This window comes from Phyllopteryx taeniolatus, chromosome 20 (assembly GCF_024500385.1).
Source record: "Phyllopteryx taeniolatus isolate TA_2022b chromosome 20, UOR_Ptae_1.2, whole genome shotgun sequence".
Lineage (NCBI taxonomy): Eukaryota > Metazoa > Chordata > Actinopteri > Syngnathiformes > Syngnathidae > Phyllopteryx > Phyllopteryx taeniolatus.
This window is the reverse complement of record NC_084521.1, coordinates 11201825-11218629: the sequence shown is the minus strand read 5'-3', so window position 1 is coordinate 11218629 and position 16805 is coordinate 11201825. Positions and strand designations below refer to the sequence as shown.

At 40.0% G+C, this 16805-nt stretch overlaps 1 protein-coding gene across 10 annotated transcripts in view; it reads left to right on the top strand.

The window, feature by feature from the left end:
- odad2 (outer dynein arm docking complex subunit 2) overlaps positions 1-16805 on the top strand; it is a 63907-nt gene that overhangs the window by 4503 nt on the left and 42599 nt on the right. For 7 of the 10 annotated variants that reach the window (XR_009785921.1, XR_009785919.1, XR_009785917.1 and 4 more), the window contains exons 1-9: positions 4005-4971; positions 5246-5327; positions 5480-5695; positions 5882-6042; positions 7034-7217; positions 7332-7438; positions 9408-9544; positions 11316-11432; positions 16121-16215. Coding sequence is in view for 3 of the 10 variants with exons in the window: in XM_061758337.1 (XP_061614321.1) it covers positions 5484-5695; positions 5882-6042; positions 7034-7217; positions 7332-7438; positions 9408-9544; positions 11316-11432; positions 16121-16215 (1013 nt within the window). In the remaining 7 variants the exon portion in view is untranslated. Of the gene's footprint in view, positions 1-368; positions 466-4004; positions 5328-5479; positions 5696-5881; positions 6043-7033; positions 7218-7331; positions 7439-9407; positions 9545-11315; positions 11433-16120; positions 16216-16805 lie in introns of those variants that run through there. The other 3 variants (XR_009785918.1, XR_009785922.1, XR_009785923.1) reach the window with 3 other exon arrangements.

Genomic DNA, 16805 nt, shown 5'->3' with positions numbered 1-16805 from the left:
ATCTTCATTTCTGCTCATTTACAGTAAGGTTGCCTATTGAGCTTTGGCCAAAACACTTTTCCCACGTTTTGGCATATATTTCTTAAAAAACAGAGCAGCTAGCAGGAATACTATTCTACAAGACTGTTAGTCTAAATACCAAGAACATTTGCTTTAATTTAAACAGAATTGATTGACGGAAAAATTAAAGGAAAATTGAGACTGTTAGTACAATTCCAGGTACTGTTCATTTGTACATAATTTAAAATTTTAAGGAAAATAAATACTTCACAGGCCACTCTATTCTTAATATAAAAGTGGTGAACAGTGAGTTTTCTTTCAATGATATTTGTGTGTTCACAATTACATCTTTCTTGTGTGCCTTTCAGGAGGGTGTGTCATCATTTCCAAGAAGTAGTGTTCCTCCCTGGCTCTCTTGTTTTATCGGAATGGCGGCACAGATGTTGGAGCGGCACCAACATAAAGGTTTCTAGCAGCACCTCCTCAAATGATGGGACCAGGACCAGCCTCCTCCCGAATCTGCCTCTCACTAGCGGATTACTACCGCTCTGTCTTGCTTTCCCCAGTTTGACCATTATTTTCCACCCAACAGTTATCTTCATCTTAGTCCATTATTTGCACCCATGTTTTGTTCACTTTTTTTTTTTTTCATGCTCTAATTCTTAAAGCAGGCCCACTGTTCTCCATTCTGTCCCTTGCTCCTAGCTCTTGCTTTGCCCACTCCCTTCTCACCCCCACCCACCTTCATCCTCTGGCAGGGAAGTGAGGAACAAAGAGCTCCTGATGTCTTCCCAGAGAGAAGTTAAAATGCAAAAGTCAAATTGTGTCAGAGCTGCCTGGGTTTTACTGAGTGAGGCACTTCCAAACGTGGAAAGTCTCTCAGACCAAAATCATAATTACACTGTTAGCGATGAAGCAAAGTAGATGAGCCAGGAGGTGAAGGAAGGAGGAAAGCAACATGGGGAAAACCTGAATTTTTTTTAAAGGTGCTAAATGTTTAAAAAAGTAGAAACAGCTGTTATCTCAGTGCGAAGAGAAGTGTGAGCTGATACTACGTGATACATCTAGCAGACTGAATCTTGACTGCTCAAAAGTGTTTTAGAAGCCTTATCTGTTAGATAAATGTGTTTCTCACATAGGCCAGACCAAAGACATTACAAAGGAGTACAAGGGACACGTTGAAAAGAAATAATTCTAACATTTATCTAAAAAAAAAAAATAATAATCTGCATCAACTGCTCACCGAAGTACCCCTGAGCAAAGCACCAACCCCAAACCCTACTAACACAAGAGGTGCATGCCTGCAGGTGTGTTCTCTGGTTCTCTGTCTGTTGTGCAACACAGGTTTCCAGCAATGTGCGAGTTTAATTTCAACTTTAATGATTATTGAATGATTATTCATTCATTCAGCTTCCATTCCACTTATCCTCACTAGGGTCGCGGGAGTGCTGGAGCCTATCCCAGCTATCATTGGGCAGGAGGCGGGGTACACCCTGAACTGGTTTCCAGCCAATCGCAGGGCACATATAAACAAACAACCATTCGCACTCACATTCACACCTATGGGCAATTTAGGGTCTCCAAATTCTGAGGACCGGGGTTCAAATCGAGGCCCCGCCTGTGTGGAGTTTGCGTGTTCTCCCCGTGCCTGCGTGGGTTTTCTCCGGGTACTCTGGTTTCCTCCTACATCCCCAAAACATGCATACACTTTTGAGACATAAAGACATTGACAAAAAAACAAAACAGAAACAAAAAAAACAGTCACTGACCAATAAAGGGTTGCTAGTTCATAAAACTGACTTTTACATACTGGCCAAAATGTTATGTTTCTTCTCATGTTGCAGTATGATAATGCACAGTCCTTTGCTGCAAGAATCTGTGTACAATTCCTGGAAACTGAAAGAAATCCCAGTTCTTACATAGCCAGCATATTGTCACCCATTGAAAATGTTTGGGATGCTCTGGATCAGCGTACATGACAGCGTGCTCCAGTTTCTGCCGATATTCAGCAACTTCACACAGCGGTTGAAGAGGAGAGGACCAACATTCCATAGGCTACAATCAACTGATCGAAGGAAGATGTGTTGTACTGCATGAGGCAAATAGTGGTCATACCAGACACTGACTGGTTTTCTGACCTCTTGGCTTCAATGGAGTGTTTCAAATAGTATACTTTTTATTATTATTATTCGTAGATAGCATTATAAATGATAGATATTAGATATTTGTATTTTTGCACTTTTTTACATGTAATATAATGGAGATGCAACAATCTAGCTGTATCTGAATCTAGCAGCGTGCTCTTTGCCTCCCCACAGTGAGGAAAACAGTAGTTGGCGCACATCCTCTTTAGCCTATGGGTATGTTTATTGTGAGTGTTAATGGTCTGTTGTGGAAGTTTGTGAGCGGATGCAATCATGACATTCCTCCCTAGTAGGGAGGCTAGTGTCCTCTGTGTGTTACCGTGCCGTTTAATCAAGGACTAAACATATAAACATCGCAGAGCGGTTGTGTTTATTATGTTGAATTAAGTTTTGAGTTAAAGAACATCCAAGTTGCTCCAGATGAAAGGCAAATTTGTTTGACTTTGTAAAAGATCAAGGAAAGGGGGGAAGCATTTCATTTCATCCTTTAACAAACAGCAATTAGGCTTTAATTACTAGCTAATTAATCATTGTTTTTGGCATGCTTTTTCTTACCTTTTTTATTGTTGTCCATCCACGTAAAGTTTAGCATTTACTGCTTCATAAGTAAACAAAATAAAGCAATCCTTCAATTCTGCCTGCAGCTCCTCACCTAATCAACCTTTCTCTATTTGTAATCCTTGTTCATATTAATAATATGGAAGGCCTTTAACACTTTTTTTTTAAATGTTGAATGGAAGTGCAGAAAGGAGCACGTTTGTGTACTAATTGTTCAACTTTGCTTATCATCGAAACATTTCCAGTTCACGCTATCGCAAAGCATGTTTTATCGTGTGCCAAGAGACCTGCACTACAGTAACAACATCATCAATAGGTCTCATATTGGCATGGCTAGTTTGTCTAGAGAACAACAAAAGGAGAAGAAATAGTGTCAGAATTACAATGCGACCAATGTGTTTGTTGCTATTCAATCACACTGATGTGTTTACAGCCTGTATTGCAACAATGGTTTGCTTTTGTCAAAAAGTCATTTAAAAGCTTGAATAAATTCAACTGGAATTCATGAACCAGAGCCTTGTTAATATTTTCAGCTCAAAATGCAGCTTGAAATTATATGAGTACAAGCGGTATCGAAAATGGATGGATGTTTGCATGTAGTATCCAAATGGAACATTTCGTTCTTTTTGAGTGTTTTTTATTAAGGCCACATAGAGCTTGGCTATGTCTACTCGTTGACCAAAATCGATTCCAATTGATAAATGTTGTTTATTGTGTCACATAAAAATGTTTTTATTGCTGACGATAGTGAACAAAAACATTTATTTCCTACTTGAGCTCTTAAGCAATTTGACTTACTTAAATAAAAATGGATTTTTAGATGGTGTCTTTATTCAATACAGTTTATACTCTATAGCAGGGGTGTCAAACTCAAACTTTTGTCTCGGGCCGCATTGTAGTTTGATTTCCCTTAGAGGGCCATTAGAATAGTGAAACATTATAAATGTTTAATCACCAAATCATATTATTACCATTACACAACAAATTGAGGGATAACTAGTTTTGAAATCAGGCGGCACGGTGGCCGACTGGTTAGAGCGTCAGCCTCACAGTTCTGAGGTGCGGGGTTCAATCCCCGTCCCCGCCTGTGTGGAGTTTGCATGTTCTCCCCGTGCCTGCGTGGGTTTTCTCCGGGCACTCTGGTTTCCTCCCACATCCCAAAAACATGCATTAATTGGAGACTCTAAATTGCCCGTAGGCATGACTGTGAGTGCGAATGGTTGTTAGTTTCTATGTGCCCTGCGATTGCCTGGCAACCAGTTCAGGGTGTACCCCGCCTCCTGCCCGATGACAGCTGGGATAGGCTCCAGCACGCCCGCGACCCTAGTGAGGAGAAGCGGCTCAGAAAATGGATGGATGGATGGATAGTTTTGAAATCAGAAGACAAAGATAATAGATTGTTCAAGTATTGTTTAAATTACTGTAGAGGAAGGGTTTGGTAACAGAAAAATGCAATATCTCAACATTATTGTTTATTATTATGACAATTTGGAAATTGGGTACAGATTTTAGCAAAAATCATAGAAGTTGACGAGCATGAATTGCACTCGCGGGCCACATAAAATGATATGGCGGGCCGCATCTGGCCCCCGGGCCTTGAGTTTGACACCTATGCTCTATAGAATAAAATCACCTGCTTAGTTAGCCTTCTAAGATTATAAAGTGGATGTAAAATCTATTATTTTTTTTGATGGTATGAAATTAATGAAAAAAATATGAAAGTTTATAAAAAACATACGCCATAATCTGCAGAAGATTCAACACAACATACAGCTGTACGTTCTAAATGTAATAATATGAGAACATCCTCATTAATCTTGACTGTAGGTGGGGAATAATATATAACTACAGTACTATGCATCATGCTGAGATAGGTTTTTGTATGTTTGTATGTTTCTTAATACAGGATTTAAGATACACAAAAGGGACAATTCATTGTGAATTATTGGAGTTTTAAACAGCCGATTGTTGCCCATTAGAGCCAATGATTGTGCAGGTATACCTAACGTTATGAGTACATACAGCGGTAAGAAAGAAAACATGACAAACAAGAGTCATTAGTGCTACAAACGCAGTGGAAAAGCGAGTATTTATAACGTCGGTGAAGTCATTCTATGATCACGTAACACCAGACTCCAGTTGCGCAGCTTTACTCGATATTACGGTAGAGCCGTCACCGGTAACCATGGCGACCTGGCTCTAACAGGAAGTGTGCTGCCTGAGAGCTTTCCAACGACATGGTAGAGATTGACGGCGGCTGCAAGAAAAAGTACGTTGTTTTTTTTTCTGTATATCGTTTGTGTTTCTGTGACTGAATGCATGGAAGAAGATTGTTATTAACATTGCAAGGACCTGGTGAAAGTTTTGAGTGTGTTAGCTGCACTTACAGAACAGAACTTGGGTGTGTTGACATTTTGGCTGTTGTGTTATAATTGTAACATATTGGTCTAATAATTATCAGCCAACATCATCTATTTTTTAAAAAAAAATATGTAATATAATAGAGCAGCATGCTCTTTGCCTCACCTTCCATTTTTGTTTAGCTGTATCTTAGCAACCAAAGGCAGTGGGTACTCGTCGAGGGTCCCTGCATTTGAAAAGTACTCGAGTGTTAACAAATATCGGGTAAGTTTGCTCATCTGTACATCTGTTGACTGTAAGGACAACTGCTGCTTACAAAATGTAATACCCTTGTTCAATATTGCCCCATGTGGCTGTCTATTTCTGGCCAAATGTAATCTTTTTTTCCACTATTTAACTGTTTTTATTGTCTCCAGCAAAATGGGTAACTCATTGACCAGGGCAGCAAAGTGGACCAAAGGAGGCAAACTAGATTCCATGCCACTGAATGATCTGCTTCTGGAAGAAATCATGCGTTTTGTGGATGACTTCAGCTCACTGCACCCAGAGGAGGCAGAACTTTTGTTTGAGGAGCCGCTGCAATGGAAGACCACTTTGACAGCGTCTGACTTTGAAAGGGATTATGACCTCAAGTCAGTCTAATCATGAGCTTTCATTATTATTTGGTGTCTGTGCAAGATATGCTGTCCTTTGCTTTCTACCGCGTGACATTATTTTTTTTTATTATATCATACAATGTGTTTCACAGTCAGATATTTATAATCTAAGTAAAATAATGTAACTAAAATTGGAAAAGTACTACTGTGCTGTCCCCTCAGAGACTCAGATGGAGTAGAGTCCCAGGAAAAAGATCAAAACGGATGTCCAACATTACGGCTCTCTCCCCCGAATATTTCTGTCCACAACTTCAACCAGCTCTCCAATCTTGTGAATCTAGCAAATGAGAATAAACTGAAAGAAGTTCAGTCGTGCCTTGAAGGTAAGTGATTCAACTATTTAGTGAGATTTTAATCCCATTTTCATCCAAAGGTTTCTGCCCGCCAACAAAGCACGTAACCCATGTGCTCCTTCTTGCTATTCTCTTTTGTTAGTTAGCAATGAACCCAAACCAACCAATATAAAATATATTTTTTATATTTTAACATTTTGTTGTGTTTGGTGTTTTTCTTTTTTTGTATCAATTAATTCATTCATTCATCTTCCATTCCGCTTATCCTCATTATGGTCGCGGGCGTGCTGGAGCCTATCCCAGCTATCTTGGGGCGAGAGGCGGGGTACACGCTAAACTGGTCACCAGCCAATCGCAGGGCACATAGAAACAAACAAGCATTCGCACTCACATTCACACCGACGGGCAATTTAGAGTCTTGAATTAACCTACCCTGCATGTTTTTGGGATGTGGGAGGAAACCGGAGAGCCCGGAGAAAACCCACGCAGGCACGGGGAGAACATGCAAACTCCACACAGGTGGGGCTGGGATTTGAACCCCGGTCCTCAGAACTGCGAGGCAGATGTGGTAGCCAGTCGAACACCGTGCCGCCTTTTTGTATCAATGAAGAATAAATTACTGTGCACCTAAAAACAAAATTCACTCATATGCTGGAGGTATGAATTTATACAGGTACGCGATCTAATGTGGCTAATGTTAAGAATTTTTAATTGCAGATTGCCTTCGCTATTATGTGAAGAAGTTACTATTTTACCTCCAAGGACATGATTTTTCCTTTGCCATTTATGCATTATTAGTAAGCAGCATGATGACTTGTTTTTCAAAATTATGAACATTTTTATTTACTTATTGAAAATTAAATGGATATTAAAGACACAATGCAGGCATAATTGGGTTTCTATGAAGATGTAGAGTTTGGTGCTGATTAAAATTATAGCAAAGTGAAGCCCTTGGAAAAATGAATGGCCTGCAACCTGTATTTCAGTGTAAATAAATGGCTAATTTTCCCATAATGCTCAGAAAACAGAATGCCGATGGTGAAGATTCTTGGTCCCAGCTTTGCCAACATGAAGAAGGCTGTAAAGACTGACAAAGAGGAAGGCCACCCACAGAGCAAGGACACAGACCTCAAGATCCAGCTGCTCCGCCTTCTACTAAATCTGGACAAACAGATTGTTCGCAAGATCCTTAAAGAAATATCAGAGTGGGTGCTTCCCTTTTCTGGGTGTCAACCCTAGTCAAATAATATTAATAGATACTTCAGTGAGTTTTTAAAAAGGCGGGAAGCTGTTTATTTATTTTTTTCTGCATTTTTCAGAAAGTTCCGGCTCAATCCCTCCTTCGTGGATAATGAAGTGGAATATTTACAAAGCTTTTGCGGTCCAGGGGAGAATAGGGTGTTAAAGTTGGTTCAATACACATCAGGTTTGTATTATAATCATACAACCCCAATTCCAAAGAAGTTGGGACTTTGTGGCAAACATAAATAAAAACAGAATACATTGATTTGCAAATTATGTTCAACCTATATTTACTTGAACACACTACAAATAGAAGATATGTAATGTTCAAACTGATAAACTTTATTGTTTTTAGCAAACAATCATTAACTTAGAATTTTATGGCTGCAACACATTCCAAAAAAGCTGGGACAGGTGGCAAAAAAGATTGAGAAAGTTGAGGAATGCTCTTCAAACACCTGTTTGGAACATCCCACAGGTGAACAGGCTAATTGGGAACAGGTGGGTGCCATTATTGGTTATAAAAGGAGCTTCCCTGAATTGCTCAGTCATTAACAAGAGAAGATTGGGCGAGGTTCACCTCTTTGTGAACAAGTGCATGAGAAAATAGTCGAACTGTTTAAGGACAATGTTTCTCAATGTAAATTTGCAAGGAATTTAGGGATTTCATCATCTACGGTCCATAATATCATCAAAAGGTTCAGAGAATCTGGAGAAATCACTGCATGTAAGTGGAAAGGTTGAAAACCATCATTGAATGCCCGTGACCTTCGATCCTTCAGGCGGCACTGCATCAAAAACCGACATCAATGTGTAAAGGATATCACCACATGGGCTCAGGAACACTTCAGAAAACCAATGTCAGTAAATACAGTTCGGCGCTACATCCGTAAGTGCAACTTGAAACTCTACTATGCAAAGCAAAAGCCATTTACACAACAAAGTGGAAAAGTGTTCTGTGGTCCGACGAGTCCACATTTAAAATTGTTTTTGGAAATTGTGGACGTCGTGTCCTCCGGGGCCAAAGAGGAAAAGAACCATCCGGACTGTTATGGACGCAAAGTTCAAAAGCCAGCATCTGGGGCTGTGTTAGTGCCAATGCCATGGGTAACTTACACATCTGTGAAGGCCCCATTAAGGCGGAATGGTACATACAGGTTTTGGAGAAACATGCTGCCATTCAAGCAACGTCTTCATGGACGCCCCTGCTTCTTTCAGCAAGACAATGCCAAACCATATTCTGCACGTGTTACAACAGCGTGGCTTCGTAGTAAAAGAGTGCGGGTACTAGACTGGCCTGCCTGCAGTCCAGACCTGTCTCCCATTGAAAATTTGTTGCGCATTATGAAGTGTAAAATACGACAACGGAGACCTCTGACTGTTGAACAGCTGAAGCTGTACATCAAGCAAGAATGGGAAAGAATTCCACCTACAAAGCTTCAACAATTAGTGTCCTCAATTTCCCAATCCTTTATTGAATGTTGTTAAAAGAAAAGAAAACCCTGTCCCATCTTTTTTGGAACATGTTGCAGCCATAAAATTTTAAGTTAATGATTATTTGCTAAAAACAATCGAGTTTGAACATTAAATATCGTGTAGTGTATTCAATTAAATATCGGTTGAACATGATTTGCAAATCATTGTATTCTGTTTTTATTTATGTTTAACACAACGTCCCAACTTCATTGGAATTGGGGTTGTATTTCACTGGGTTGCAATTGCTCTTAACACAAATACTGAATATTCCACACCATAAAAAGACTGTGGGCCGGTGCCATTGACTACACAAGCATCATTTCATCTGTCAGATTGTTGTTTACTTTGGCAGTAATCAGTAAGCTTCTTTTGCATTACTGTAGATGATGTATCGTGCCACGTGCATGAGAAATAAAAATCAGATTATTTTAAAATATTACATTTATGCTCTGTGGGTTTGAATTACATTGTTATCTCTTTGATTGAGCCTACTTAAATATGTTGTCAATCAAATCGCTTCTTCCATGGGCTCATTTCCCTCAACCGTGTTAGTTCTCATCATCCAAAATAGATTTGATCATTACTTATTTTGATGGATCATTGTCAGGTTGTTCAGTATATTATTAAAATGCAGTATGTTTCTATATATAACCTTTTTCCTCTCTCACCCTTCTCAGACTATGAATATTCAAATGGATGTCGTGCCCCTCTCTGGAGACAGATAGAAGGTGAGATGTGTTACCTCGTGATTGAGCCTTATGACACAGAGACGCTCTACATCACCTGTAGCAGTGCTGGAGTTTTTCTCAACATGGTAAGACTATTGACATGGTGAAAACATGATGGACTTAAATTTAATTTGTTGTAGTAAATATGATTGATAATTGAAATTATTAGTACATAGACCTAAGTGTGTTGATGCCCAATAATAACTTGCAGGTCCAATATGATGTATTTCTTTTTTAGAATTGCATGTAGATCAATCGACTTTGGATGTGAATTTTGCCAATGGGATGGACAGTTGTGATAAAATAATTTCAGAGAATTTCAGAAAATATGATCCAAAATGGGCGGCACGGTGAACTACTGGTTAGAGCGTCAGCCTCACAGTTCTGAGGAGCGGAGTTCAATCCCCGGTTCCGCCTGTGTGGAGTTTGCATGTTCTCCCCGTGCCTGTGTGGGTTTTCTCCGGGCACTCCGGTTTCCTCCCACATCCCAAAAACATGCATGAATTGGAGACTCTAAATTGCCCGTAGGTGTGAATCTGAGTGCGAATGGTTGTTTGTTTGTATGTGCCCTGCGATTGGCTCGCAACCAGTTCAGGGTGTACCCCGCCTCCTGCCCGATGATAGCTGGGATAGGCTCCAGCACGCCCGCAACCCTAGTGAAGAGAAGCGCCTCAGAAAATGGATGGATGGATGGATGATCCAAAGTGCTATAAAGCCAATTAATTGGCTCAGTCTCAACATGTTGAACAAAGTAATCTATTCTGTACACAAGGATTAACATTAGAAGAACTATCATTTTTCAATTGTGCTTTTATAGCAAGGGAGTGACTGAGTTTGTATGGTGTAATTTACTTCATTAGCCTAGATGGAGTATAATAAAACGAAGCTGAGTTTTTTAAAGACCCTGTATAATGAATTTGGAGATTTTTTTTCTCAGTACATTAAACACATTTCAAGACAATTGATTGAAAATGTGTGTAAGTCTGACATATATATATATATATATATATATAGAGAGAGAGAGAGAGAGAGAGAGAGAGAGAGAGAGAGAGAGAGAGAGAGAGAGAGAGAGAGAGAGAGAGAGAGAGAGAGAGAGAAAATTACATTTTCCTGCACCATTTCATTTTTCCAGACTTTTGGGTGTGGCTAAAAGGCAGGCAATTGACACACTTGAGCCCTTTTTCCAAATTTTTGGGCCTTTTTCCATATTTTTGGGTGTGGCTAAAAGGCAGGCAATTGACACACTTGAGCCATTTTTCCAGATTTTTGGGTGTGGCTATAAGGCAGCGAATTGACACACTTGAGCCATGAGTCTATTTTCACTATACAGGGACTTTAAATGTTACAATTTTTGACAAGTTGCTGCCAGACATTTTTTTTTATTTATTTTTTTTTTACATCAGGTGTTTGTTAGACAGTATGATAACCTCAGCGGACTATGAGAAATCTGAAAGGCTTTCAGAGACCAAACATTGGCTCCCTTCAAAGCTGTTTTCAATCATTTCTAAAAGTTAATTGACACTCTTGCTGCAGCGTTGACTCTTGCTGACAAGCCAGAGACTTCCTGTGTCTGTTTCTTCACCTGGAAATATTTCAGCCAAAGCAGAGGGGTGGGGGTGCAGAAACTACAGCCTGGCACTGAACGGGGGACATTGATGCAAATGAAACCTCGAAATACAGTAGTGTCTTAAACCTAATTTAGTGGTTAACATGGGTTTACACTTCCCTTCGGAGGCTGCCTGTAGCTCCTCTGAGCTTTCTTGGCCCATAGGCTACTCCCAAACTGGCATGTGGGCTGCATTAGGATTGTGGTTTTTCAGAATTAATGAAAGTTTTTTTTATTATGTGCTCACACAGGGTGTCAAGCAGGAGGGAGACGAGGATGCCTATGAACGAACGAGTGATGTGTTCAAGAGCCTGGTTACTTTGCTGAAGAGCAAATCTCAACTCTTTGCTGAGAGCTTGAACTCACAGGTACAATTTGTTTAAAATTAAATCCACCCATTTTCTTTCCCGCGACTCCTGTTAAGACATTATTACATATTATATACATATTATACTCACATTCGCACCATCACTAAGTGGCAACTGAACATATTGTATATGGGTGCCTGCACTGAATTCAGGCAAGTGAACCACGACGCCATCAGTGACTTACATCCATCCATTGATTTTCTATGAGCTGGAACCTATCCCAGGTGACTTTAAGGGGTGAGAGATTGGGTACTCCCAGGAATGGTTATCAACCAATTACGGGGTACATCGACAAACAAGCATTCACATTCCTATTCACACCTATGAACAATCTACAATGTTCAATTAAGCTATTGTGCATGTTTTTGGAATGTGTGAGGAAGCCTCAGTACCTGGAGAAAACCCCACAAGCCTCAGGGAAAACATGCAAACTCCATAATGTGACGCAAAATTCAAACTCTGAACCTTAGAACCGTGAGTCAAAAGTGCTAACCACTAGTTCACCAAACTTAAATAATTAGGTAATAACGCATTTTTTATATTATTCATTTCTTTTTAGCTAACATGGCTTCGTTCACTGCACGAGGACAGTTATCACAAAAAAACTATAATTCAAATCTAAACTACAAACGACAAGTTTTACCCTTTGAAGCAATCTCCCTGGAGTCTATCTCACTTTCCCAGCCTTCTCTGCCACGACTTTATGCACTCCTAGAGGGATCCTTCCGGGATTCTTCAGAGCTGCGTCATAATAGCCACCTTGATGTCATCCACCTCTTCAAAACGCAGGTCCTCATGATGACCCCTTGAGCCTGGGAAAGAGAAAACAAATCACACAGAGTCAGGTCTGGAGATTTTCTTCTTGATCAGGAACTGTTGGTTGTTCAGGACATTGTGAGCAGGCACGTTGTTATGGTGAAGAAACCACAAGTTTTCTTGCCATAAATTCAGCCTCTTCTCGCAATGAACAAAGCAGAATCTCTTTGTAGATGTGCTGGTTGATCGTCTTGCATACATTGGATGGGAAAACTCGTAGTTTGTAATTTGCGGTTGAAATGTTTATATTTTGTGACACCAGTCCCGGAGCTTTTCTGACACACCTGTATAAAAAGAATGGCTCCTTTTTTAATTTTAATTTAAAGATGATGGAGTGGTAAATTCCTCTCTATCCCATGAACAAGGTCCTCCGTAGAGCAATGATTTGATCACTGATGCTGTATGACTCACATGTACAGTTTAAACAGTGCACATTGTGTAATCAGTGTCTGTGCTGCTCTATGCTGGTGAGCTAGTGTCTGCTTGTCAGTAGGCTGAAGTGTATTTGATCCAACATCAAACAGCTTCACACACCACACACACACACAAAAAATGAGGCAAGCTTCCAGACATTCAAATCTGCGTGATTTGTACAGTAGTACTGCTTCCTGCTTTAGTAATTTGATGACATAACAAACTGCCTCAATATTTAACACCAGTCCCACTCAAAAATCTGTTAATCATTTGAGCATAGATTTTTTCCCCCCTTTTCACTTATTGTAATTTTGTTGGAAAATGTGTCATCATCACAAGTTCCTCAGTGTGTTTTGCGCCACTTAAGTGTGCCAGCTCTGAGTATGGGTCTGCTTTCTCTCTTAATACATGGAAAGATAATTGGAATTTTGGGTTGATTTGTTGACTCTTTTGGTAATTTGAAGCCACACTGATTATTTGACCTTAATGTAACAGATTCATAATCATTTAGATGGTACACTATTTTCACCGTGGCGGCACGGTGGACGACTGGTTAGAGCGTCAGCCTCACAGTTCTGAGGACCTGGGTTCAATCCCCGGCCCCGCCTGTGTGGAGTTTGCATGTTCTCCCCGTGCCTGCGTGGGTTTTCTCCGGGCACTCCGGTTTCCTCCCACATCCCAAAAACATGCATGAATTGGAGACTCTAAATTGCCCGTAGGCATGAGTGCGAATGGTTGTTTGTTCCTATGTGCCCTGCGATTGGCTGGCAACCAGTTCAGGGTGTACCCCGCCTCCTGCCCGATGACAGCTGGGATAGGCTCCAGCACGCCCGCGACCCTAGTGAGGAGAAGCGGCTCAGAAAATGGATGGATGGATGGATGGATGGATGGAATATTGAAGTTTGGTAAACTAGTGGTTAACACTTCTGTCTCACAATGGAGAGATTCTGGGTTCGAATCTTGGCTCATGACCTCTGTGGAGTTTGCATGTTTTTCTCGTGTATGCACAGGTTTTCTCCAGCTCCCTCCCACATTCCCAAAACATGATTCTTAGGTTAAACTGGATGGTCTAAATTATTCATAGGTGTGAATGGTAATGAGTTGTTTCTTTATATGTGTCCTATAATTGACTGGCAACCAGTCCAGGGTTTACCCCATCTCCAGACCAAAGTCAGCTGGACAGACTACAACTTACCCATGACACTCATGAGGAAACACTTTTGGAAATTAATAGTTGGATGTATCTAATGTTACACTTATCAAGCAAATTAATAAGAATACCCTAGAAAGAATGGCTGATATAAACTATAATGGACCGTACCATTTTGATTCTTGGCCCGGCAGGACAGCTCCAATGTGGCAGGAGTAAACATTTTCTCGGATAAAAATATAGAATTGCATTTTTTTTTTGTCTGATTGATTCTTAGCAGGCTACAGGTGAATGGTGTTAAGGCTTTGGGAAAATACCTGTCAGTCTCACTATACTTTTTGTGGAGCAAGCAATTCCGTTGTGACTCAAACAGCAAGAAAATAAATACAATTCTTCTATTTGCACTTATCCAGATTTACACTATGTATAGGTTTCTTTCTTGGCAAAGTTGGCACATGTCCCAACCTTCCATAAAGACGGATGGATGGACGGGCAGACATACAGGAGATGACTGAGACTTGACCTGAAGTGATCAGAGCAGGGAGGGAGGAAGCAGATTTTCCTTGTACATTTAGTCTTTTGGATTCATTTTGACATCTCAGCAAGATTGGAAATTGGGCATGCTGTGTATTTGCAAGCGAAAAAAAAACCTCTCAAAATTAATACCAACTGTTGTATGCTGGAATCTGTGGTAGGAAAGACACTGACAGTTGTTTTCTGTTAAAAGCGGTCAGGGGCCTCTGATTTACAACCGTGCTGATTTCGCATCAGTTATTGTGATCAAGCCGTATGGGAGGAACGAAACAAGTTTTGAAAAAAAAAATGGCAAAACGTGTCAACGACTACATTTCACCGGGTAATAATAAATGAGTTCACTGTTTCAGGTGTCAGTCCTGCTTCACTCAACCTACGCCTCTGGGCTTCTAGTGTTGGTTTACTTGCAGTAAGTTACCAGTAATAGTGCTTTTTATTGAGGCATGTCAAAAAAATTTGAGTGTTTCCTTCTGTGAGAGCACATGGACTTTGTCCATTACACATATAATGGAATTAAAGAAGGTCAATTAGTTTGAATAAAGTCAGACTGCGGGTCTGTGGTTGGTTGGATTGACTTGGATATTTCCAATAGCCGGTCACTTTATGTTTAAGCAAAAACAAGTCTTTGGAAAAGTGATTGGGCATGCTTGGCTCCAGCTTGTATGTGAACGCAGTCAGCTGAAATACATCTTAATTCTTTTCCTCTTCCCTTTAAAATGTTAAGCCCCTATAACAACCAGTGACAGTCTGAGCTATTTCTGCAAGGCAGGTGTCTGTGATTAAAACACTGCTGCCTGCAAACTATTCAACAATTCACATGTGTCATATTGGCATCCATACATGTGGTTTTAAAGATTTTTTTGTTTTTTTTGTTTTATACAGACCCTGTAAACTTAACCGAAAAATAATAATGGAAAAACTGTGACACAAAGCCATGACTGTTGTCTGTGCCAAGGTCCCATTTTTGTGGTGTGAAGGCGTACTTAAACAATAACTTAAAGATGTTGTTCAGCTACCTAACAGAAACTGCCCTTTTCTGCACAGAACAACATACACTATGTCACTGAATTGTTCCTACTTGTATATGTGAATATTCATTGTAGGGAAATGGACAAACCACTATAAGTAATATTCTTAAAACAATAATAATGACAGCGACACGATAGTGAGTGGTTAGCACATCTGCCTCACAATTCATAGGTTGGGGGTTTGAATCTGGACTCTGGCTTTCCTGTATGGAGTTTGCATGTTCTCCTTGTGCTTGCATGTTTTTTTTCTCCAATTGCCCAGGTTTAGTCATGCATAAAAAAACATGTTTATCAAAGACTCTAAATTGTCAATGGGTGTGACTGTCTTTTTTTTTTTTTTTCTTGGGAGGGGTGCCCTGTTACTGGCTCTTGGCCCTGAAGTCAGCTAGGATAGGCTCCAGAGCGCCTGTGACCTTAATGAGTATAGAAGACAGAAGAATGGATTAATAATAGTCACACACATCATGTCAGGGTTTATACTATTTGGGTTTCTTTGTGTTTGACAGGTTTTTTTAATTTACCTGACGTTTGATGGTTAAAACCTTTCTTTGATTCGTATACAATAAAACTCAAATACTATACTGTACTTCTAAGAAAGACCAAATGAACTTTGTTACACAGATGTCAGAAATAAGTAGACTGCTTCTACAAGAGTAATTAACTTGAGAATGTATCATTTGTTGTACAAGCAAACTAAAAGATTAATTAAACTGACACATACATTTTTGTTTGATTTGCTTTAAAAGGATATTCGAGAACCTCCACGTACACCAAAATTAGTGGATGCGCAGACACAACTGTCACTTAAAAGGATTGACAAGAGCACTACACCTTCACAACGGTAGGATCTCTATCCTCAACTGTGTACGTAATTATAGTTGTCCTCAGAAGAATGGTAATACTGCTTACTGCTTGTTGTTGGAATCACCTTTGTTGAAGATACTGTGTGGGCTTGAGATGAAAGTGATGCTTGAGTCATGCCGTGCTGCGTGTAGTTACCGTATATGGTTTAAGGGCAAGTGGAAATACCCATGATTACACAGTCATCAAGACTAATAAATGCAGTCGCAGCGTGGAAACCCTTGCTGCCGAATTAAAAATATGACCCGCGGTAAGGAAATGCTTTTTAAAGTAACACTATGTAGTATTTGACCTTAAAATAATAGATTTTAAAACATTTTGATGGTACACTGGCTTGAAATAATGACATTAGTGCTCTCTGTCATTGCCGTGGCAATCCTGGATCACCTACTTCGGTGGACAAAAATAAGTCTTGAACCAGGCTGGACACTTGCTATATTGTGCGAGCATTCACCTTGGTGCTAATCTTAGTGCTTCTGACATGTTGTTTAGTTTTTGCATCTTGAAATTATGAAGCAATTAATGCTATACATAATTTGTGGATTTATTGCTCAACAGTATAATATTTGG